The 25,115-nt window shown below is 36.1% G+C and overlaps 1 protein-coding gene and 1 pseudogene across 4 annotated transcripts in view; one reads left to right on the top strand and one right to left on the bottom strand.

The window, feature by feature from the left end:
• The window catches only part of EFR3A (EFR3 homolog A), a 115,011-nt gene that overhangs the window by 55,692 nt on the left and 34,204 nt on the right, over nucleotides 1-25,115 (top strand). For all 4 annotated transcript variants that reach the window (XM_045895866.3, XM_045895864.3, XM_064587863.1 and 1 more), the window contains 6 exons: nucleotides 1,221-1,370; nucleotides 1,940-2,077; nucleotides 8,263-8,341; nucleotides 12,227-12,362; nucleotides 19,415-19,582; nucleotides 24,190-24,304. In XM_045895866.3, coding sequence (XP_045751822.1) covers nucleotides 1,221-1,370; nucleotides 1,940-2,077; nucleotides 8,263-8,341; nucleotides 12,227-12,362; nucleotides 19,415-19,582; nucleotides 24,190-24,304 — 786 coding nt within the window. The remainder of the gene's footprint in view (nucleotides 1-1,220; nucleotides 1,371-1,939; nucleotides 2,078-8,262; nucleotides 8,342-12,226; nucleotides 12,363-19,414; nucleotides 19,583-24,189; nucleotides 24,305-25,115) is intronic.
• LOC123858712 (large ribosomal subunit protein eL38-like) lies at nucleotides 23,774-23,975 on the bottom strand (annotated as a pseudogene).

Below are 25,115 nucleotides of genomic sequence, written 5' to 3'. Positions count from 1 at the left end.
TTGTGTTTCCTGTTCACTTTCTTACCTGTTCAGTATCCTGTTACCCTTTTCTCCATCTGCCATTCCTCAGTGCCTGTGTTATGTCCTCATGGGTTTGTAAAGCATAGTCACCCCCTTCCCCATATCTTGCATTCTTCAAAACCTGTAACTTTCAGAAGACTTGGCTGGGTAAGCTAAACAAACCTCTACTGGTGAATAGTTCCGGTAGAAGCAAAAAAAGAAGTAAATAACAATCAAATTGGGCCAGAAGGAAGTTGTTTGGGGACAAATGGGTGACCAAGTTAGCTCTGCTTGTGAGATTCTTCCTCCCCGCCTTTTATATGCTGTTTTCTAATCATATTTCATCTCATTCTTGAACATACAGACTTTTTAAAAAAGAAGAGTGCAGAAGAGCGAATAGCTTGAGGAAGTTGTGGGTTGTGATGGGACAATAGGGCAAGAGAGGGTCTCTCCCTATGTGGATAGATTTTAGTCACACATATACATGATGTGTACATATGTTAGTATACATGGGTGTGTATGTTTAAAAATGGCTGAGGTTATCTGTGCTCCCATTTGGTAGTTCTCCTTTGTCACAATACCTTTATGGGAACCAGCTTAGTCTTCCATCTATGTGGACTGTGGGAAGTGAGAGGTCCTTGGGGGAGAAAGAGTGAAAAAGTCTGAGGAAGCACTGAAGGGTGTTCAAGAAGAGTGAAATTCTTTTTTCACTCAGCTTCTGAGACTTCTAGGCAAGAAATGGAGACTCTAGTTCATAACAGTTTGAACTATTATCATCCCCTTAGGAAAACCTAATGCTTTTGATTAAATTCTTTTTTATTGAAAAATAATGCATAGACTTGATATTATTATACTTTACAGTCCCTTTAAACTTTAAGTGCTGATTTTAAAAAGATGGTTTTTCAGAGTAAATCTTGGGGCACCTGGCTGGCTCAGTCAGTAGAGCATGCAACTCTTGATCTTGGGGTCTGAGGTTGAGCCCTGCATCAAGGGGGTAGCAATTACATTAAAATCTAAAAAACAAAAACATAAAGTAAATCTCTTTTGGAACTGCCATACCTCTATCTTAGATTTTTGAGATTCTAATTTCTTAGACTTGTTGTGTTATTTTCATTTTGTTGATTGAGATAATAATATTCACTTGGCATCCATTCTCTTAGCTAAACAGGCAGACTTGTTTATATAACCTTTTTCATGACTCAGTTTTTTCTTTTTTATAGAATCCGAATTGCTGGAATCAGGGGTATTCAAGGAGTGGTTCGCAAAACAGTTAATGATGAACTTCGGGCTACCATTTGGGAACCCCAGCATATGGATAAAATTGTTCCATCCCTGTTGTTTAACATGCAAAAGATAGAAGAGGTTGACAGGTATGGAATAAAGATACTAGGGTTGAGGGTGTGTTACTTTTGTATATGTGTATGTGTGCTTGCTTGACAGGATAAGCAAGTTTTGTCCTTAGTGTTATATAAATAGTGGTCTCGTAAACTTGAGTGAGTTTAAATATGTGCCCTTTCTGAAAAAATTATTCATCTTTAGGCTTAGTAGACCACAGATTCTTACTCACACATTTAGGGTTTTATTTATTTTAGAATAAATGTACACTTGCTGCTTGTTACTGAGCATCCAAATTGCTGTTTGAATTAATACTGAAAGTTGCAAGTGTGAGAAACAGAAATTACAGCTGAACATATGTTACTCTTTAGAGATCCAGGATGCTTTTTCTTAGGCAGTTAGAACTAACCAAAATAATAATGATAATTGCTATTCACTTTTTTAAACAAAAGGTTAGACTGTGTTTGTTTCTTATTCTTAGGTATTTTGGAAGAAAAGAAGAACGTTTTAACATTTCTGCAGAGTCACGTCTGTTCTGTTAGCTGTTAGAACTGGTGTTAGAGTTCTTGCGTGCAGCTTTCTTCATTTCCCTTTTTGTTCCCAGTCGCACAGGTCCTCCTCCTTCCCCTTCTGCTGCCGACAAAGAAGAGAATCCCGCTGTGCTGGCCGAAAACTGTTTCAGAGAACTGCTGGGACGAGCGACTTTTGGGAACATGAATAATGCTGTCAGACCAGTTTTTGCGTAAGGAGTTGGTATTTTCCTGGTTATTTGTGACTGTGCTGTATTGATGCTGTGTTCATTTCCTTACAGAGGGCGCTTTTTGCTGGCATGAGTGTGTTATTAGTGGAACGTGTAGCATTGTGGGCAGAGTATAGGAGTGAGTCCGACATCCTGTGTTTGAGCACTTTTCAACCACTGCACCAGCTTTTTCCCCTTAAAAATGAAATACAGTCTGGTGCATGAGATCCTGTGCATCATTTATCGTGAATTTCTACTCTCAGACCTTGAAATGTGTATGCACAGTAAAATATTAAACAGTGCCCAAGTGTGATGTGTATCATTTTAGTAAGTTCTGTGGTCATTTCCTCGTAGTCCCTGGCTTCTGTTTCTTGGCTTGCTTTCTCCTGTGGTTGGACTGCCTTGGTGCACGTTCACTTCTCTAAATTTCACCTGACATCTGTGACTGGTCAGAGCAGGAGTATTTAATATCTCATTGTACATCTGGTCTCCCCTCAGGGAAAATACATTTGTGAACTTTGAGTTTCTCCACAGAGATATTCTCTCTTAAGCCTTGTTGTCAAGCTTTTGTGTTCTAACTCAATCATCAGGTGATAGATCTACTGTATAATATTCTGTGTAGGGGTGCCTGGGTGGCTCAGTCGTTAAGCGTCTGCCTTTGGCTCAGGTCATGATCCCAGGGTCCTGGGATCGAGCCCCACATCGGGCTCTCTGCTTGGCAGGAAGCCTGCTTCTCCCTCTCCCACTCCCCCTGCTTGTGTTCCCTCTCTCGCTGTGTCTCTCTCTGTCAAATAAATAAATAAAATCTTAAAAAAAAAAAAAAAATTCTGTGTAATTTCTGGCCATTTTTACTAGTTTTTGTTAATCATTTGCCTCATCCTTTTCCCTTCCCTACTGTAATAATGTCTTTATAGTGCATATAAAGTAGTCTGTATCCCAGAATTCTTTATTTAAGGCAAATATTTGGGTTCATAGTTGAGCTTTAGTTAATATGAGTCTATAAGCCACAAAATTATATTAAAAATCAGAGAATCATTAGGTTTCCGAAGGGATCCATGATTCCCCCCCATTCCGCCTCTCCCCCCAAATTGAGATCTACTGTTTAATGACTGTGGGCTTATTGAAGTGTTAGTAAGGAAATAAACAAAATTATGTAAGATATAACTAAAGGCAGGCGTATTGTTCAGTGTCCAGACCTGCTGATTTAATAACTCAGAATTCCTGTTTTTATCTTAATATTCTTATTAACTGGGAGGTAATCTATAAGGCCTTAAAAATCTAGAGAGCAATCCTGGAAGAAAGAAGCTACTAAATTAACTCTACTTGAGTTGGGTAACCTGAAGTGGGCTATGTTTTTTACTATGTAGAACTTAACAGACTTAAATCTTGATCATGTGTTAGTTGTTAATTAAACATTTAATTATATGTTAGCTATTTAATATTAAATACCCTCTCTATGTAAGATATTTTGGAGAATATATACATGAATAAAACAGTCCTAGTCCTCAGCAAACTTTTGATGGATAATTGACATGCACGATAATTATTATACGATATATAGGTTATGAGAAAAGGCCAAAAGAGCTATAGCAGTTCAAAACAAAGAATTGAAGTCGAATTTGGGATATTGGGGTGATCTTTTTTGATAGTTAGGTGGATAAGTAGATTTTAGCTGGTCGAGATGCATGAGCAGAGGCAGAGAAGTGTGGACTTTGAGAAGCAGAGATTAGTTGACACCATTGGCTGGAGTGTCAGAATTAAAGGGCTGGTGTAAGATGAGAGAAAGGTGTAGTTCAAGCCACACCATAGAGATCTTACAGTTTTATATTTAAATCTGTAAGGAATTGGGGATCTTAGCTCAAAGCTATGAAATGGTCAGAACTGCCCTTTGAGAAAGTTAATCAGATGAGGTCTGAGGAGGGGTTTGAGCCAGGGCCGGTATGTTAGGAGATTACTATATAATAAAATTCTCGACAAAAAGGTGCAAGAACCAGAAATAACTGCTACCATGCTTGAAGAGGTAAATAAAGTTCAATTTTCTGCTGCTTCAGCAAAGTGGATTTGGAACTTTGTAGAAGAGTAGTGGTACAATTTAATTTAAGGGGATTTTATAGCTTCTTTTAGTGCTAAACGACTCACTTTAGTTTAAACCTGCAGTTTTCTTCTTTTTTTTTTTTTAGGAAAACATTATTTATGTACTATTCTTAAATAACTGAAAAATGTTTCCTGTTGTGTTCACTGTTTATTAAAAATATGATATTCAAAATTTCTACTAAATCATTTATTTTCTTTACTAGATGAAATAATGATTGAAATAAAAAACCTACTTTAGTGTCGAACTAAAGCATTTTTTGCAAGTAATTTCCCAAGGCAAGTTTTCCTACTTAAGAGCTACTTTTTTCATTAACTAGAAATAAAATGCTTTTGTTAGGAGACGAATCCTTCTTACTACAGGAAGACTTCTGTGAGATACTAATTTTGCAAAGTATGCAACACTGTTTTCATTTTTATTTTTACTTAAAAAAATTACTTAATATGTCATTGAAAAGACTATTCTTACTGCATACTTTTTTATATACCGTAAAAAGTTAATTTAGCATTGAAAGAAAAAATTATTAGCATGAAGGCAAATGTGATTTTAATAATACATTTCCTATGTAAAATAGTTTTGCTTTTTCTTTCTACTTTCTTTTCTTCTCTTTTTTTTTCTTAAGTAGGCTCCATGCCCATCGTGGAGCCTACGTAGGGCCTGAACTCATAACCCTGGCATCGAGACCTGAGTTGAGATCAAGAGTTAGATGCTCAACTGACTCAGCCACCCAGGTGTCCTTATGGCAATTTTTATATGCAGAGATTTTTAACTCTTATGTAGTTGAAGGTATTTCTTTTTAGATTATTAGGATTAGGATTGCCTATTTCATGTTTTACAAATTATGGTTCTGATTTTTTTTAACCAGAATATGTTCAGGTCAAGATTTTAATTTTTGAGAAATTTAATAGATTAGGTTTAAAGTACCATACATTTAGTTAAGAGATGTATCTTAGTAAGGTATGGTCACTCAGTTATCACAATTCCTTTTTGAATGTTTTGAACCTAGAAAATTTAGTCTGACTTTTTAGAGCAGACGTAACATCAGTGTTCGTTGAATACTGGGGCAAGAATTGGGGGTGCCAGAGTAGCAGGGAAAAAGAGACAAAGATTGAGATTAAAGTTGATGTTGTACATTGTCAGACACCGTGCTTGGTGATTTTGCTAGCTTTATCTCATTCAGTCTGCACAGTACAGTTACCCTGTACGGGGAAGGTACTGTCACTCCTGTTTTACAAATGAAAGGCTATGGCCCATAGTTCTAAACTTTGAAGTTCTTTGCATTGATTGATTCTGGACCTGTAAAGATTTCATAAGGAAATTTTTATACCTAAGCTACTCCTCAACACTTACAAAATCCTGTTGAAATTAAAATTTGACATTTGAGACAAAATTAGACATTTGGATGTAGAATGTTAACAGCTGTGATAAAAGATTAAAGCTCTTCATGTTTCTTAAAGTTTCTACCACAGTCAACAGAGTGAACTGTTACGTTTGACCTTTGGTTGTCTAGAAGTAGCTTAAAGTAAGAAACTGGAAAGTTTTTTTGAAGTCACATGTTTTATAAATTATTGAAAATTTTGCTTGTCCTTACGCAGTGTCTCCATGATTTTGCATATTTTATAAAAATAAGGCATTTTCTTTTTTCTCAAAGTCTGAGTGAAATTGTTTTTCTTCTGAAAGGAATAGTAAGGTGAAAAAAAATTTTTTTAAGATTTTATTTTTATTTATTTGCCAGAGAAAGGGAGAGATTGAGAGAGAGTGAGCACAAGCAGGGGGAGTGGCAGGCAGAGGGAGAAGCAGGCTCTCCGCTGAGCAAAGAGCCCAAAGTGGGACTCCTATCTCAGGACCCTGGGATTATGACCTGAGCTGAAGGCGGACGCTTAAGGGGTGAAAATTTTATTCTTCATCTGACCCCTAAGTCTGACTATGCTTAAATAGATCCCCCACTAGCATCCATACCATAGAATTAAAATAATTTTTGTTTGAACTGTATATATTTTGCGCCAGTTCTGTTTTTAGAAGTGATTATTTTATTTTTTTTTGCTTTCAAAGATCTCACCCAGTTGACTTTGTCGCTCTACTTTTTCTTCCTTGTTGTGCATCAGTGACCCCTCAAAGTGAAACTCCCCACCTGTTTTGCAAAGATAGTAGGAGTAGTAAATTGTGTATATAAGTCCAGGGTAGTGGTTTTCAGAAGTTAACTGTAGTTACAAATCTCTGGATGTGTAAGATCTTTGGCCCCACGGTTCTTGGGACTGGGGCACAGTAGAGAGCCCTGAAATCTGGTTGTTGCTGTTTTTAACCAAATCCCAAGGTGATTTTGTTGTATGTTGTCTGAGAAACATGATTTGAGAATCCCTGGTCCTATATTTGGAAATTCTTTTCCTCTCCCTTTCCCCTTACTACTAAACTGCTAGAAAAAATAGTATCTAGTTGTTGCCTGGTTTCATTGCAGTCTGGCTGCTACTCATGCCAGTGGGTTGGAGCTCTTCTTACAAAGGTAACTTACAAAGGTAACAAGCAGAATTACCCTTAACATTGCTTTGCTTTTTCCCCTCCAGTGGCAGGAGTGATGTGTTGCTTCTGTGTCCTAGACAGCCTAAAGCAACACTGTGCGTTTAGTTATAGATTTAAATATATAGAAACACCTGCCAGGACATAGACTAATGGCTTGAAAGGCTATAACCAAAAGAATTTTTCAACCAAACTTGCCAATTCTTTCCTGAAAACTGAACTAAAATAAGGACAAAATAAATGGAGAAAATGAAATTATGATACCCAAACAATTTAAATTCTGCCAGAGCTAAGTCATCGGTTTTAAGTGATAATTTTAAATGATTCATATTACGTAGAGAAGGGCCACAAATACTACACCTGATTGAGATTAAGCTGTCATTCATTACCTGTTCTGTGCCATATACTATGCGAGGTGTTTTTCACATGAGTTCTTGTTTAGTCATTCCAGCAGCCTTGTAAGGAATGTGTCATCCCCAGTTTACACAGAGGAACACTGAAATTCAAGAGGTGAAATCATTTGTCCAAAGTGACGGTTACTAAGTGGCATTTGAGTTCAGGGGTTTGACCCCAGTTTTCAAGATTGCCATACCATTTTACCACTGAGCATGGTGTTTGCTGAGGTTTTTTTTTTTTATTTTTTAAATAGAAAACCTGGTTTAAGAAAATTCTCTTATTTCTAGTTTGCTGTCAGTTTTTAAAATCACAAACTTTTTTTTGCATAATTCTTCTGTGTGTAGTTCTTAGGAAATGTAACATTCATTTTATATAAAATTTCAAGTTTAACGTTCCTTTTTTTTTGGTGTAAAGTTTAATGCTTTCTTTTTCTTCTTTAGGAATACAAGGTTGAATTATTTTGTCTTAATGTTTACTTTCGGCTAGTATGTTTTTCAGTTTCACAAATTAGGTATTATTATGTTATTCAGTCAGTGTTTGTGTGTATTTTAACGTGTATGTTGTTGAGTTCCGTTGCTCAGCTTTCCTTTTTGCCTTTCTGTTCTTTATTCTGGAATCATTTTTTTATTTCTTTCTTCCTGAAATAAGTGCTCCAGAAATTGCTTTATCGCACGTCTTTATTTTATCCACATTGAAAGTTTTGCTCGGTATATAATACTAAGCTGAATTAATAGAGCAGTACCCTGAGGGTATTATTCTGTTCTTTTCTGCCTTCTGTTGTTGCTCGTGGTGAGTTACCTGTGAATCTAGTTGTTTCCTTTAGAGGTGAGCTGTTACTCCTCTTGGACTCCTGTTAACCATCTCTTTATCTTGATGGGATTTCTAAACCTGAGGATTAGGGTTTTGGTCTTTGGTTGGTTGTTTTTAATTAGAAAAATTCTCAGTCATTGGCTCCTCAAATGGCGCTCACTCTCATTTGATCTTTGTTCTTCTGAAACCCTTGCTAAAGGTGTTTTAGGTCTTCTCCCTTTTTACTTCATGGCTCTTAAGCTCTCTAACACATTGTTCATTCCTTTGCTTCTCTGTGCTACATTCTAGGGTACAATTTTACATATTGTTAAGGGTTCTAGAGGAAGAAAGTGGACAAAAAAAGGAGTTCTTAAAGTGATTTTCTTGTTAATTACAGGCATTTAGACCATCACAAACTATGGGATCCCAATGAATTTGCAGTTCACTGCTTTAAAATTATAATGTATTCCATTCAGGTAAGGATTGGTTAAGTATTTATCATATTTATATAACTAAGTTTGGTTCTGTATTGATAAACATGTCATCAGAGATATAGAGAACTCTGTAAGATACACAGCATGTTCTTAATTTTGTTTTTTGTCTCATTTTTATTTACCACTTATTTTCTTACTTGCCAAGATGAAAAGTTATTTAATAAAAAGAAGTAAAAGACTTCATGATGATGCTATTTATAGTTCATTTATTTGAATATTTTTATTGTGTATTTATATTATATTTATATTTCACTGATAAACTGGTATTGGAATTGAAATTTATTACAGCAGCATATAGCTGATAATAACTAGCATTTATTGAGTTTTTACTATGAAACAGTACATGTATTAACTCCTCTCACCTATAATAGAATCTTAGGATGAGAAACTGTACTGCAGAGGACCACACACACCTTGGTTCTCCTCGAAATCTGAACAGACCCAGGTAGCTCTTAATTCAAGTGGGATTTTAAGTCCCCCCCCCCTTTTTTTAAACAAAGTCTACATTTTTTTATGCCCTAAAAAGTCATCATCAATTCAAAGGAAATAAGGTAGAGTAAGAAAGAAACCTGGCTTTTACTGTAGGTCATACTAGGATTCACATCCTAGATGTGCTGTTTACTGGTTGTGTGAACTTGGGCAAATTATTCAGTCCCGCTGAGTTCTAGTTTTCTCGTTTCTGAAAAGAAAACTTTAATGCACGCATTGAATGGTTCATTTATATTTTAAAATAGAAGTACCATTTTATCAAGTGCTGAATGAATGTACTATGCACTGTGCACATAACCTATTTGCTTTCTTGCTTTTAAGTCGCCTCATTTTATATAGTAGATATTGTTACTATTCTTTTACAGATCAGAAAACTGATCTTTAGAGAGGTCAGGTACCTCGCTGAAGGGCACACAGGTAGAAAGTGAAGTCAGGATTTAAATTTTGGTCATTCTGTTCCACAAATTTTGGGGGTAAATCAACCAGTAAGTTAAAGTTATTTGTGTACCATAATGTGGGTTTTAGATAAGTAGTAGTTATTATAAAGCTGGTTTGGATGTGGTAGAGCAGTACCCTGAGGGTATTATTCTGTTCTGGATAATATAAAAAATACAATGATTGGATGTATTGTAAAATGATTACTGTAGTAGTTTACTCAAGATCCATCTTCTCACATACTTACAAGGTTTTTTTCCTTCTTATGAGAACTTTTAAGTTCTTTTAATTTAATTTTAATTTAGTAGGTAAGAGGTTGATCTGGCAATCTGTGGGCATAATTAAGGCTGTTCTCCTGGTCTTTTGTAGCCTTGTCTTTCTTCATTGTCTTCCTCATTCAGATTTTGTTACTAAATGAAATTGCTTTTTTGCACAAAGTAAATTAATAAAATAAATAAAGTCAAACTTAAGGAATCAATAAATACTTGTTGATTAAAAGTTAAGAAACTGCTGGTCCACCGCATTTCTTTGCAAATAGCTTTAAGTACAGCATATGTTTTATGAAGTCCATTGATCAAAAGTTTAATGGTAGTACCCAGTAGAATGGGAATTTCTGTTTGATAAGACTATCCTGATACAATTAAAACTTCTGATAAACTTGTTTTAATTGCTATTTACCATAAAATTGTTTATGGGAATCATTCTGAGGTAACATTTTTTCCTGTCTGCAAAACATCAGCTAGCCTTACTAGTATTTATAATCTGTAAGGGTTACATAGACATAGTTTCAGATAGTTTCAAATATAATAGGGCATTTGTGGTAAAGGGAAAATATTTAAAGCTTATCTTTTGTGCTAAATTGATTTGTTGAAGGTAATAGGTGTATTTAAGATCTGGGCTCTGACGTTGGTCTAGGATTCACAGCTAGACCCTCCCTTAGAATTATTCTATGACTTTGGGCAAGTTACTTAAAAACCTGCCTCATTTGCACTGCGAAGTGCACAGTGTGATTGAGTTAGGCTACTTCCGGGAACTGTTGGTGTGGATAAAATGTGATAATACACATACAGTGCGTAGAACAGTGCCTGGCACCTGCTTATGAATCAAATGTCTTTTGTTGTCATTTTGTTATGTTTAATTTTGTAGTAACATATTATCCGAGGAGTCACCAATTAAAGAGTAAGTAATAATGGCTAGATTGAGCACGTTTCCTGTGGTAGACACAATTTTAGATTCTTTACACAAATGAACTCATTTAAGTGCCATAACAATCCTACAAGATAAGATAACTTTTTGTTTTATAAATATTGTAGATGAGGAAAACTGAGGTACAGAAAGGTTAAGTAGCCATCTCTTTAGCTGTATACTATTACACTATTAAATGATGGAGCCCGAATTTGAATTTGGGCAAATCTGACTCTAAGGCTTACCGACATACTTAACTACCCTATTATGTTGCTTCTTAAAGCTACGCATCCATTACTATTGCTTTAAACTTCAGTGTGAGGGTGAGTTTTACCATAGGTACATGATAGCTTAGTAAACCTGTGTCAGAAACTCAGTATAAAGTATAATTAACATCATTGCAGTTTTGTTCCTGTCACTCCATGCACTTTTCATCCATGATGGAATTCTTGAGCTGTTGTGAACAGGTGCTGTGCTTTGCTTAGGATAGCCCTACTTTATGTAATTATTAATACTTTCACTCTCTGAAGTGTTCTAATTTGGACAATAAGTCAAATTGCCATCCTGTTTATAAGACCCTGTTCTATTTGCATGAGGTTCACACATCAGAAGCATACAGTTTCCTGGGCAAGAAGTTCGGTTTCAAGTTTTGTGTGTGTGTCTGTCTATCTGGAATTCCTCTGTTTTAACATTGCAGAAAGTAAAGGTGAAAATGTTTACCTTGGGTTGTTAAAAAAAGTACATGTGTTTTGACAGAAATACCAGAAATACCTGACAGTGAATTTGGTTATGCTGTTAGAGGTGGAGGGGAATTCTTTTCGCTTTTGAGCAGAGTAGCCAGTATGTGCTGGACACTCCATTCCAAAGGAGAGAAAGGTAAACCAGTCTGAAAACAGAGTAGTGGGGCCTAAGGGCAAACGCAGACATGGAGATTCAGGGCCGTAGCCTGTTTTGTTTGTTTTTGGATTTTTATAACCTGGTGGTAGATCACTCATGACTCTTGGGTGTAGTTATTAGTTTAAAAAACCAAAACTTTGCTACTCTGTTAAGAAAAAAAAGAAGTGAGAAAATACTCATTGTAGTTAAACATTGTCTAGCTATCCTATTTTAGATTTAGGTCCTAATAGCATTCAGTGTGATTGATCAGATTATGATAAAATTGCCTTTGTAAATTGCAAATCTTCTGATATCTCCTTGATTTAAATTTAATCAGGTATACACTGATAACATTTTCATTTTGAGAGTGGCTTTTGATGAGATGGGAGATATAACTGTTTAGAATTGTTAGGTGTCCATGATGAGAAATAATATCTAGTTTGGGTAAGAGAGAAGTGCTGTAAATATCATAATCTGTTTATTTTTAAACATTTGTCCTATTATCAAATTATAAGAGTATATAAATGTTCTTTGAAATTACAGAGAAGTGTGACGAGAATAAAAACTTCTCATGAATCCTGGCACTGTCAATATTTAGGTGTATATAATTCTAGTCCTGTATATTGTTTTAAAAAAGCAGATTAAATTTAATCATAGTTTTTGCAACTTGCTTTTTTCATCCAGGGTATTATAAATATTCTCTGGTATCCCTATTTATTCTTAAAAAGCATGGTCTTTAATGGCTACATATTGTTCTGTAACGGGAGTACCAGTCTCCTGTAGTGAGACGTTTAAGTGACACATGGTTTTCCCTTCTTAAGAATCCACCCAGTATGTATATAACTGTTCATACATCTTTGTGTACTGTTTTGCTTCTTTTAGGCTCAGTATTCTCACCATGTAATTCAGGAGATCCTAGGACACCTTGATGCTCGTAAAAAAGATTCTCCACGGGTTCGAGCTGGTATCATCCAGGTTCTGTTAGAGGCTGTTGCCATTGCTGCTAAAGGTTCCATAGGTGAGTGTCAGCAAAACAAAACAAAAAAACTTAAACAAAAAAATTAATGCATTAATCTACTCTAGAATTTTTTTCAGTATATACAGCAGTGTATGGAAAACTCTTTAAAAATACTTTAATGTTTTTAAATGTGCTACAATTTCTCTTGGAATTTCTCAGACTTCTTTAGTGTGCACTTAAGTGTTTTCCACTATATCAGTCTCCCCTCTCCCCTTCCTCCTTTTTCCTAATGAACATTTTTGGATGGAGGAGGAAGATGGCAGAGGAGAAGGGGACCCTAGTTTCATCTGGTCCCTGGAATTCAGCTAGATAGCTGTCGAATCATTCTGAACACCTGCAAACTCAACTGGAGATCTAAGAAAAGAATTGCTGCAGTTCTACAAATAGAAAAGGGACCACTTTTTGCAAGAATGACAGGACGGAAGAACCCAATGCAAAAAAGAGACCAAGAAGCAGTACTGACTGCCAGGGACCTAAACATTATGGATATAAGTAAGATGTTGGAACTAGAGTTCAGAATAAGGATTGTAAAGATACTATCTGACTTGAAAAAAGCATAGAAGACACTAGAGAATCCCTTTCTGGAGACATAAAAGAACTATAATCAAGCTGAAATCAAAAAGGCTATTAATGAGATGTAATAAAAAATGGACGCTCTAACTGCTAGGATAAATGAGGCAGAACAGAGAATTAGTGAAATAGAAGACAAAATGATGGAGAATAAAGAAGCTGAGAAAAAGAGAGGTAAACAACTCTTGAATCACTAGAGGAGAATTCCAGAGATAAGTGATACCATAAAGTGAAACAATATTAGAATAAACGGGATCCCAGAAGAAGGAGGCGAAAGAGAGAGAGAAAAGGGGGGGCAGAAGGTATATTAGAGCAAATTATAGCTGAGAAAGTTCCCTAATCTGGAGAAGGAAACAGGCATTTAAGTCCAGGAGGCACAGAGAACGCCCCCCCCCCCCCCCAATCAAAAATAGGTTAACACCTCGACATCTAATAGCAAAGCTTGCAAATTCCAGAGACAGAGAAAATCCTGAAAGCAGCTTAGGACAAGAGATCTTCAACCTACAAGGGTAGAAACATAAGGTTGGCAGCAAACCTATCCACAGAGACCTGACAGGCCAGAAAGGTCCAACAAGATATATTCAAGGTGCTAAATGAGAAAAATTTGCAGCCAAGAATACTTTATCTCACAAGGTTGTTATTCAGAATAGAAGAGGAGATAAAGAGCTTCCAGGACAAACAAAAACTAAAAGAATTTGTGATCACTAAACCAGCCCTGCAAGAAATATTAAAGGGGATCCTTTAAGCGAAGACAGAGCCCCAAAGCAACATAGACCAGAAAGGAACAGAGACAGTATACAGAAACAGTGATTTACAGGTAATACAATGGCACTAAATTCATATTTTTCAATAGTTACTCTGAATATAAATGGGTTAAATGCCCCAGTCAAAGACATGGGGTATCAGATTGGATAAAAAAGCAAGACCCATCCATATGCTGTCTACAAGAGACTCATTTTAGACCCAAAGACACCTCCAAACTGAAAGTGACGGGGTGGAAAACCATTTATCATGCTGGTGGACATCAAAAGAAAGCTGGGCTAGCAATTCTTATATCAGACAAATTGGATTTTAAACCAAAGACTGTAATAAGAGATGAGGAAGGATACTATATCATAATTAAAGGGCCTGTCCAGCAAGAAGATCTAACAATTGTAAATATTTATGCCCCTAACATGGGAGCAGCCAACTGTATAAACCAATTAATAACAAAATTAAACACATTGATAATAATACAGTAATAGTAGGGGACTTTACCACCCCACTCACTGCAATGGACAGATCATTAAGCAGAAGATCAACAAGGAAATAAGGGCTCTGAATGACACACTGGACCAGATGGACTTCACAGATGTATTTAGAGCATTCCATCCTAAAGCAACAGAATATTTACATTCTTCTCCAGTGTGCATAGAATATTCTCCAGAATAGATCACATACTGGGTCACAAATCAGGTCTCAACCGGTACCAAAAGATAGGGATCATTCCCTGCATATTTTCAGGCCACAGTGCTTTGAAGCTTGAACTCAATCACAAGGGGAAATTTGGAAGGAACACAAATAAATGGAGGTTAAAGAGCATCTTACTAAAGAATGGATGGGTCAACCAGAAAATTAAAGAAGAATTTAAAAAATTCAAGGAAATAAATGAAAATGAAAACACAACTGTTCAAAACCTTTGGGATGTAGCAAAGGCAGTCCTAAGTGTATAGCAGTACAAGCCTTTCTCAAGAAACAAGAAAGGTCTCAAATATACAGCCTAACCTTAAACCTAAAGGAGCTGGAGAAAGAACAGCAAATCAAGCCTAAACCCAGCAGGAAAAGAGAATAAAGATTAGAGCAGAAATCAATGAAATAGAAGCCAGAAGAACAATAGAACAGATCAATGAAACTTGGAGCTGGTTCTTTGAAAGAATTAATAAGATCAATAAAGCCCTGGCCAGACTTATCAAAAAGAAAAGAGAAAGGCCCCAAATAAATAAAATTATGAATGAAAAAGGAGAGATCACAACCAACACTGAAGAAATACAAACTTATATAAGAATATATTATGAGCCAACTTTATGCCAACAAATTAGGCAATCTGGAAGAAATGGATGCATTATTAGAAACATACAAACTACCAAAACTGAAACAGGAAGAAATAGAAAACCTGAACAGACCCATACCGGCAAGAATAGAAGCAGTAATCAAAAATCTCCCAACAAACAAGAGTCCAGGGCTGGATGGCTTCCCAGGGAATCCTACCAACCATTTAAAAAAGAATTAATACCTATTTTTCTGAAGTTGTTACAATAAATAGAAATGGAAGGAAAACTTCCAAACTCTTTCTGTGAGGCTAGCATTACCTTGATCCCAAAACTAGACAAAGACCCCACCAGAAAGGAGAATTACAGACTAATATCCCTGATGAACATGGATGCCAAAGTTCTCACCAAGAGACTAGCCGATAGGATCCAACAGTACACAAAAAGGATTATTCGCCATGACCAAGTGGGATTTATTCCTGGGCTGCAAGTGTGGTTCAGCATCCACAAATCAGTCAATGTGATACACCACATTAATAAAAGGAAGGACAAGAACCATGTGATTCTCTCAGTAGATGTAGAAAAAGCATTTGACAAAGTACAGCATCCTTTCTTGATTAAAACTCTCCACAGAGGGATGGTGGGACATACCTCAATATCATAAAAACCATATATGAAAAGCCCATGCAAATAACATTGTCGATGGGGAAAAACAGAGCTTTTTCCCTGTGATCAGGAACACAACAGGAATGTCCACTCTCAGCGCTGTTGTTTAACGCAGTACTAGAAGTCCTAGCTTCGGCAATCAGACAACAAAAAGAAATAAAATGTATCCTAATCAGCAAAGAAGTCAAACTCTCATTCTTAGATGACATGAGACTCTATATGGAAAACCGAAAAGACTCCACCCCAAAGGTGCTAGAACTCATGCAGGAATGTAGCAGAGTGGTAGGATATAACATCAATGCACAGAAATCAATTGCATTTCTATATTCTAACAATAAGCCACAAGAAAGAGAAATTAAGGAATCGATCCCATTTACAATTGCACCAAAAACCATGAGATACCTAGGAATAAACCTAACCAAAGAGGCAAAAGATCTTGACTCAGAAACCTGTAGAACACTCATGAAAGAAATTGAGGAAGACACAAAGAAATGGAAAAACATTCCATGGTTTGGAAGAACAAATATTGTTAAAATGTCTATGCTTCCTAGAGGAATCTATACATTCAATGCAATCCCTATCAAAATACCATCAATTTTTTTTTTTTTTTAATAGAGCTGGAACAAATAATCCTAAAATTTGTTATGGAACCAGAAAAGACCCCGAATAGCCAGAGGAATGTTGAAAAAGAAAAGCAAAGCTGGCGGCATCACAATTCCGGATTTCCAGCTCTATTACAAAGCTGTCATCATCAAGACAGTATGGTACTGGCACAAAAACAGACACATAGATCAATGGAACAGAATAGAGAGCCCAGAAATGGACCCTCAACTCTATGGTCAACTCACCTTTGACAAAGCAGGAAAGAATGTCCAACGGGAAAAAAACAGTCTCCAACAAATGGTGTTGGGAAAATTGGATAGCCACATGCAGAAGAATGAAACTGGACCATTTCCTTCCACCATACACAAGAATAGACTCAAAATTGATGAAAGACCTAGATGTGAGACAGGAATCCATCAGAACTCTACAGGAGAACACAGGTAGCACCTCTGTGACCTTAGCCGCAGCAACTTCTTGCTAGACACATCTCCAAAGGCAAGGCAAACAAAGGCAAAAATGAACTATTGCGACTTCATCAAGATAAAAAACTTTTGCACAGCAAAGGAAACAGTCAACAAAACCTAAAGACAACCTACAGAATGGGAAAAGATACTTGCAAATGACACATCAGATAAAGGGCTAGTATCCAAAATCTATAAAGACCTTATCACACTCAACACCCAAAGAACAAATAATCCAATCAAGAAATGGGCAGAAGACAAGAACAGCCATTTCTCCAAAGAAGACATACATATAAATGGCCAATAGACACATGAAATAATACTCAACCTCACTGGGCATCAGGGAAATTAACCAGTCAGAATGGCTAAAATTAACAACTCAGGAAACAATGAGGATGTTGGTGAGAATGCACCCTGCAAGGGAACCATCTTAAACTGCTAGTGGGAATGCAAGCTGGTGCAGCCACTCTGGAAAACAGTACGGAGGTTCCTCAAAAAGTTAAAAATAGAGCTACCCCATGACCCAGTAATTGTACTACTAGGTATTTACCCCAAAGATACAAATGCAGTAATCTGAAGGGGCACCTGCACCCCAATGTTTATAGCAGCAATGTCCACAGTAGCCAAACTATGGAAAAAGCCCAGATGTCCATCGACAGATGAATGGCTATAGAAGAGATGGTATATGTATATATACGTACACACACGCGCGCGCACACACACACACACACACTCACACACACACACAGGAATATTACTCAGCCATCAAAAAAACAAAATCTTGCCATTTGTTAGGACATGGGTGGAACTAGAGAGTCTTTCTCAATCAGAGAAAGACAATTATGATTTCACTTGTGGAATTTAAGAAACCAAACAGGAGCATAGGGGAAGGGTGGGACAATAAAACAAGATGAAATCAGAGATGGAGACAAACCATAAGAGACTCTCAATCATAGGAAACAAACTGAGGGGAGAGGGGAGGCGGGTGGGAGGATAGGGTAATTAGGTGATGGGCATGAAGGAGGCACATGACATAATGAACACTGGGTATTATGTACAACTGATGAATCACTGAAACTAATAATACACTATGTGTTAATTGATTTAAATTTAAAAAATAATATGAAAAAGAATTTTGAATACCAATTATGTGCTAGACATTTGGGAGGATATAGATAGAAGAAACGTATGGTTTACTTGACGTTAGACAACTTTACCTAATGCTGTAATTCAAGGCAGGTTTGTTCACATTTCTTCAGAAAACCAGGGATGGAAAATGGTTTGGTAAGAGCAAAATATTAAGTAGCCCATTTGGCTAGAATGTGTGGTAGTGTGGAGGAAGTCCGAGAAATTGCTTTAAAGTTAAAGTTGCAGCCAAATCAGGGATGTAATTCTACAGTTGATTGCTAGTCCTTAGAGGTTTAATGTAATCTTTATCAAAGATGTGCTGTAGGATAAGTAATTCATCTGGCTTTAAAACGTAGGCCACTTCAGAAATAACAGGTGCTTGCCAGCATTGTAGGCACAAGGGAAAGAATTTGACCTTGGATGGCAGCACAGGAATGGGAAGTAAACAGGGTTAGATCACTGACTGACTCTATGGCTAACAAAGAGAAGGGACAGATCAGAGGTCAATTTTTCACCTGCATGTCATTAGAAGAATGGAAGGGGCCATGATAGAATTAGTAAATTTAGGAGAAAAATCTGGTTATGGTTTCTTTGCTTCAAAATCAAAATGGAAATACATTAGCTACTGAAATACTCTATTGCTCATTCAGTGTCAAATAGGAGTGGGCATTTTGGATATGGACTTTTTATTACTGATAATTTATCTCAAAGAGATGGAAGCATTTGTTTAACTGAAAAGTTACTTAATTTTTTTTTTTAAGGTTTTATTTTATTTGACAGACAGGGAGGGAGGGAACGCAAGCAGGGGGAGTGGGAGAGGGAGAAGCAGGCTTCTCGCTGAGCAGGGTGCCTGATGCGGGGCTCGATCCCAGGACCCTGGGATCATGACTGAGCCACCCAGTTGCCCCTGAAAAGTTACTTAATTTGAAATATTAAACAAAACAGATACTATGTTGAATTAACACACTTACGTGTGTTACGTATGAAGTACTATGTACTAAGCTCTGTACATTCGAAGAAGTATTTGACCATGGCTGCCTGTCCTGGAGAAGATTGCAACTAAGAGTTGGAGGCAGAAATAAAAAACACTGATTAAACTATAGTGTGATAGATGCAGTGACAAACATGTGCACAGTATTTATAGAACTAAAAGCAGAAAGCAAATCTCATTTATCTGAATCTGATAAATTGGCTAGTTTCTTTCTCATAACAGAGGCAAATTATCCCTTCTTCATCTTCAAAAGATGCAAAATAAATTTTCGACACTACAGTGAGCTATGGTATCCTAATTCTGTGGGTTCTGACCCAACAATCAAGTTAAATATTGTCCTAATGCATGTTATTTTGAGGAGACAAGATTATATAGATGGAAAGTTTTTTATATGCGTATACACATTTTGTGTGGTTTGTACTGGAGGTTCAAACAGTCAGTTGCTCAGAGATGCCCAGTAAATGCTGGAGTAACTAGGAGACTTTATTTAGGTATTTCTCATTTACTTTTTTTCTATTTTGGAAATATCCAAAAATCTCTGAGAAATGTGAGAATTGTTTTTGAGTATATAATATTGGAAAAACTCACATTAGTGTTTGTTTACAGGACCCACAGTGCTGGAAGTCTTTAATACTCTCCTAAAGCATCTGCGTCTCAGTGTTGAATTTGAAGCAAATGACTTGCAGGGGGGATCTGTAGGCAGTCCTAACTTAAACTCAAGTTCCAAAGACAATGATGAGAAGATTGTGCAGAATGCTATCATCCAAACAATAGGTGAGTACATTTCACTTTTCCAAACTATTATGTAAAACAGTGATTAAAAAAGCTCTTGCTGAAAGTTAACTTGTCTCATATAGTACATTAGTCAAAGGTGAATGATAGCTTAGACTTTTAAAAAACCTGATATTCTGAAACACACATAAGAATAGGACAAAGAACACTGTATACCCTTCACCCAGATTCATCTGTTAATATTTTATGCCATTTATTTTATCATTTATGTTGTCTCCTCTTCTCCTCCCTCTCTCCATTTCTCTGTGTGTACATGTATGTGTGTGTGTGTGTGTACATATATGTGCATATATAAGTATATACATGTATCCTCGTTTTTTCCCTAAACCACTAGAGATTAAGTGCATATGCATCATGGTCCTTTACCACAGAGACTTTTTCCAAAGAATAAGATTCTTATATAACCAGAATACAGTTATCAGCATCAGTGAATTTAACATTGGCATATACGTTAATCAGACTTCCATATTTCAGTTTTGTCATTTGACCTAATCATGTTCTTTATTTTCTTTTTAAGATTTTATTTATTTATTTATTTGACAGAGAGCGAGAGCAGGAACACAAGCAAGGGGAGTGGGAGAGGGAGAAGCAGGCTTCCCGCTGAGCAGGGAGCCCAATGTGGGGCTCGATCCCAGGACCCTGGGATCATGACCTGAGCTGAAGGCAGACACTTAACGACTGAGCCACCCAGGCACCCCTAATCATGTCCTTTAGAGCATGTTTTTCCTTACATCCAGGATTCAGTCTAGGATCATAAATTGCATTTAGTTGTAATATTTCTTGAGTTCCTTTAGTCTGGAACATTTCAGTTCTGATATGGGAGTTTTTAAGAGCATACCACCCCCTTCTAAAAAATTTTCTCCTTTGGGTTTGTCTGGTTGCTCATTCCTGGCTGGATACTACATAAGTGATAAAGTTCTTCTCAGAGTATTGCATACCAAGAGGTACACAGTGAACTTTTGCTTCTCATTGGTGATGGGAGTTTTGCTCAAAGTGTTCTGTTTCTCTGTTGTACGGTTTCAGTTTTTATCCTTGCAAACAGTAAACAGTCTCTGAGGATATGCTTTTAGACCGTGCGGATGTTCTGCTCTTCACCCAAACCTCCCCCTGAATTTAGTAACCATTCATAATTCTCACCTGAACCTGTCTTTACCATAATGTTGCAAATGGATGGTTTTCGAACTCGGCACTCCCTCCGCAGCTGTCAGGTGGCACTCTGTGTTCTGCGGTGAGCAGGAGTCCCTTTTTCTTCCCTGTGTATGTATGTAGGAATGCAGGTATTTATATCTTTATTATTGGTATGAGCTTATGGATTTATATTTTCATGCTTCATCATTCATTCTGTATTTATTATTATATTTTGGTGCTGAAATTGTCCCAGATTTGGCCAGTGGGAACTCCCATCTTCTATGTCTTTGTAACATCCTCCTATTTCTTTTCAGCGCAGCCTTACTGGTTTAAGTTGTTTCAGGCTCATTTGGTATTTCCTGTCCCAGCCATGGAATCTGTCATTTCTCAAAGTGCTGTGGTTTCTTTTACTGGGGAATGGCATTAGAAACCAAGTTGTGGGGACTGCTACCTTGGGCTTTAATTTCATATGTTTTTTTCTTAAAAACATGGTTAAAGTACAGTAAAAGGGTAAAGAACTTCCTTTAAAAAAAAAAAGCCATGAGAATTTTGGGGGGGGGTGGAAATAAAGTGATGTGACTGTATTAAAGTAAAATACAAATTAAATACAAATTAAAGTAAGCAAACTCCTATTCTCCTTTAACCTTCCCCTCCTGATAACTTTAGAATATCCCAAATCATGTTTTAAGGAAACTACATGATTGCTACATATTTCAAAATAGAGCTGTAACCCTGGGGCTTAGTACCTAATTTCTAATGGTTGCTAATAGTTTCTGCTAAAAATAGAGTCATACGTAAATTTATTTTGAAACCCAATATATGTCTTTTTTCTGGGTAATTTTCCTGTGTGTAGGCTACTTATTTATAATAGTCTTCTGGAATATGTAATACAAAGTTTCTCTTTTTTATTTTCTTTCTAAAGTTCTGTGGATATACATATTCTGCTCACCGCAGAAACACAGCACTTACATATGTGCTGAATGCTGTATATACAGCAGGCCCCATACTAGGATTATGTGATGCATACGGCTCTCCTCTTGTGGACACATGTGGTTGATCTGCTTGGTGCCCAGTAAAAAGACAAAACATAATGGAAGTCCAATATTACCATGGAATCTCAGTATAGCAGAGACATTTTAGATATTCCTTAAAACAATTAGATCTGTGGATGGTAAACCTAACTTTTGGTGACTCTTAAATTTATTTGGATAATTTATGGATTTTTTGTGATATTTAAGATAATCAGCTATTCTTGTTTTCACAGAATTAATTTAAATTGCTTTCATGATTTCTAATTAATTCATGGTTGCTCTTTCACTCTAGAATATTTATTTTTTTAAGTATTTTATTATAAAATACAGATATAATAGGCTCAAGCAATAGTTCTGTGACTTAACACTTTCAAAATAACATGTGAAAATGAAACCATGAGAGAAAAGAAATGCAGTGTGGCACAGTAAGATTTTTATTTAATCACACTTCTGATTTCCTCAGTATTTTCTTTTAGAAGTTCTCAGTACTCTGGTAGTTACCAGCTCGTGTGGATATTGCTGTTGGACTAGGGAGCAGGGCTGCGTGCCTTTGGCACTTGACAATACAAGGCTATTGTACAAATTCCTTTTTAACAGTAATCAAGAACATAGCTCCCTGCAATGTTCTTTCCTTCTTTCCAGTCAGGGGTGGGGGGGGGCTCCTCAGCACTTCCCCTCAGTGGTTCAAGTACAAACAGTGGGTATAGAGAATTAATTCCTTTCAGGACTCTCCTCAGAGTTGATTATGTTGGAAACTTACGCCCTTGTGGCAATGACTGGCTTGCTTGGAACAGAAAATCAGTGTCAAGTTGTGCATGGTGATTAGCAACATACCTAACTGGGTTCTTGCAAAGTTGAAAGTACCTTACAAGGAGGAAGGAGAGGGTAATAATAACGTAGGCTTTGGAAATGAATAGCCTTCACCTCAGGCCTGTTAGCTGTGTAGTCTTTTGGTTTGAACTATTAACCTCTCTAATCCACATTTCCACAAGAAGCAACTGAGGTTAATAAGAAATAGTATCTAGACTCATACGGTTATTTTGAGGATCCAAATACAAAGTAGTTTCTTAACCCCATAGATAGTGCTTCTGAAGTGTTAGAATCGTATGCTTTACTTGGATTGCGTAATGTTAAGATCATGAGATTTTTGATTGCTGAAGTGTGTGATAATGGGAAATGACTTTCATCCCCAAATCCAATCAGATGATAAGTAGAACAGTTTGAGTTTGCATAGATTATTAATTCCAATCATAGAAGCTTAAGAGTTAAATTGAAAAACTAATTTATTCTTAAAGAAATACTAAAAATGAGAAGGTTTTTGTAATGATTATATTGCATTTTGAGAAATGAACAAAACCAGCATGATTCAATACCTGTTCTGATCTTTCAAAGAAACAATAAAGTTTGAATAAGTGATAATTAAATGTTTTAAGTCTTCTAGACTAGAAAGTAAACCATCAAAGGCTACAGCAGTTAAATTTAAAATATCCACAAGAACTAAGAGTATATGAGAAAAATGACAAGTAAATAAGGTTTTGTGGGGGTTTTTTGCACTAGTTGAATAATATATATTGAATTAACCCACTGGCTTAGACTGTAAACCTGGCTCATTGTAACGACATTCTACAATATTTCAGCAATTGAAGCCAAAGTAGTGACATAATTATTGACCTCTTTACCAAAATATGGCCTAATTACTGACTTCCTTACCAGAACAAGAATTTAGGCTCACAATATGTGAACAGAGTTTCATCAAAAATACTTCCAGAGGTGTTTTTGTTTTGTTTTGTTTTTCATTTTTCTAAAAGTCCAACTCAAATTGATGGTTTGCCACTATAAACCATATGCAAAAGATTTTTAGACATTTATTGTTTTATCTTAAGTATCAGTCTATTGTGTACGTCTTCTACTATACATGAGTAAATGACTTTGAATAAAAGAAATTAGAGTATCTTTGGAGTTTTGTTTTTTGAATTTTTAAAATTATAATACAGTTCAAATCAGTGTGCCAGGTTCATTTCAGCTCCTTCACTGCCAAACCTGGGGGCAGGGACTGCTTTAGTTTCTCTGTCTGTGATGACTGAGATATAAAGGTATCTGCTGCATTGAACTTTAAACTTCACGTTATCCTTACTTTTCTGGATCTTGCTGGGTATGGCATCCTTTCACCTGGCCGTGAGCAGAAAGTCCTTGATTTCTTCAGTTCCGCCCGGCATGGCTATGAGGGGCACAGGGGAACACGTGGCCGGCACAGTAAGCAGCAAGAAGGGAGGACAGAAAAGGACTTTAGAGTTACATGTATAACTTAAAGACATCATTTTACCACATATTGAAAGCTTTGGTTAAAAATATGTTATGATTGAGTATTATGGAAAAATAACCTTTCCAATTTGTAAAATTTATCTTAACTTTATCTTAATATTTTCATAGGATTTTTTGGAAGTAACCTACCAGATTATCAGAGGTCAGAAATCATGATGTTCATTATGGGGAGAGTACCTGTTTTTGGAACATCCACCCATACTTTGGATATCAGTCAACTAGGGTATGCATATGTAGTTTTCCTGTGTTCTCCAACTGTAATTTTTTTTTTTTCCAACTGTAAATTTTAATTGTAATCTTGGGTTAAATTTCATCTTAAGGTTATATATAGTATGTTTTATTTTTTTTAATCATTGGTAATAAAAATCCTATGGAAATCATTGTTTTTTTTGGCACTACGTTGCTAAGCAATTCTATCAACATTTCCTGATTTAGAATCAGTTTTCAGTATAATTATAAATTCTCAAATTTTCTATGTCTTATATTGACCAGGTTGAAGGTTTACTTAGCTTGGACATTGTCTATATACACACATAATGTAGGGTAAATCTTCAAGTTTCCTATAAAAATTTTAAAAATGAATGTCAGTTTTGCCAGAATGTTGACTTATTCCTAGAATGCTAGAACTGAGAGTGATTTTAAAGATTATATGCTTTGGCTCCCTCATTTTATAGTTTGATTTGATTTTACAACATGCTAAAGCTTTAGTTTGGAAATATGTTTTTAATTTCATAAAGAAATGATAGTCTTACTTGATTTATATTTCTTTGACACTAATTAAATAAACCTTTTCCATTTGCTAGCTTGTTTTTTGTCTGTTCGTATCTGCTTATTGATAAATGTTAAATAGATACTATGTTTGTCAGTTATGTTCATGGTAAATATATTCTTACAGTGTCTTTAAATTGGGGTTGTTTCACTGTGTGTGCATATGATTGAATTAAAAAGCCAATAGCTTTTTAATTTTTTTGTTTGAATTTTTGTTTTTTTACATACAACTTTTTATGAAATTGATGAGTATAAAGTGAGCCACG

This window comes from Mirounga angustirostris, unplaced genomic scaffold, assembly GCF_029215605.1.
Source record: "Mirounga angustirostris isolate CCGP_5_RB_7025 unplaced genomic scaffold, mMirAng1.0.hap1 SCAF_4, whole genome shotgun sequence".
NCBI lineage: Eukaryota > Metazoa > Chordata > Mammalia > Carnivora > Phocidae > Mirounga > Mirounga angustirostris.
Note: the sequence above shows the minus strand (reverse complement) of the source record. Positions and strands in the feature narration are given on the sequence as shown.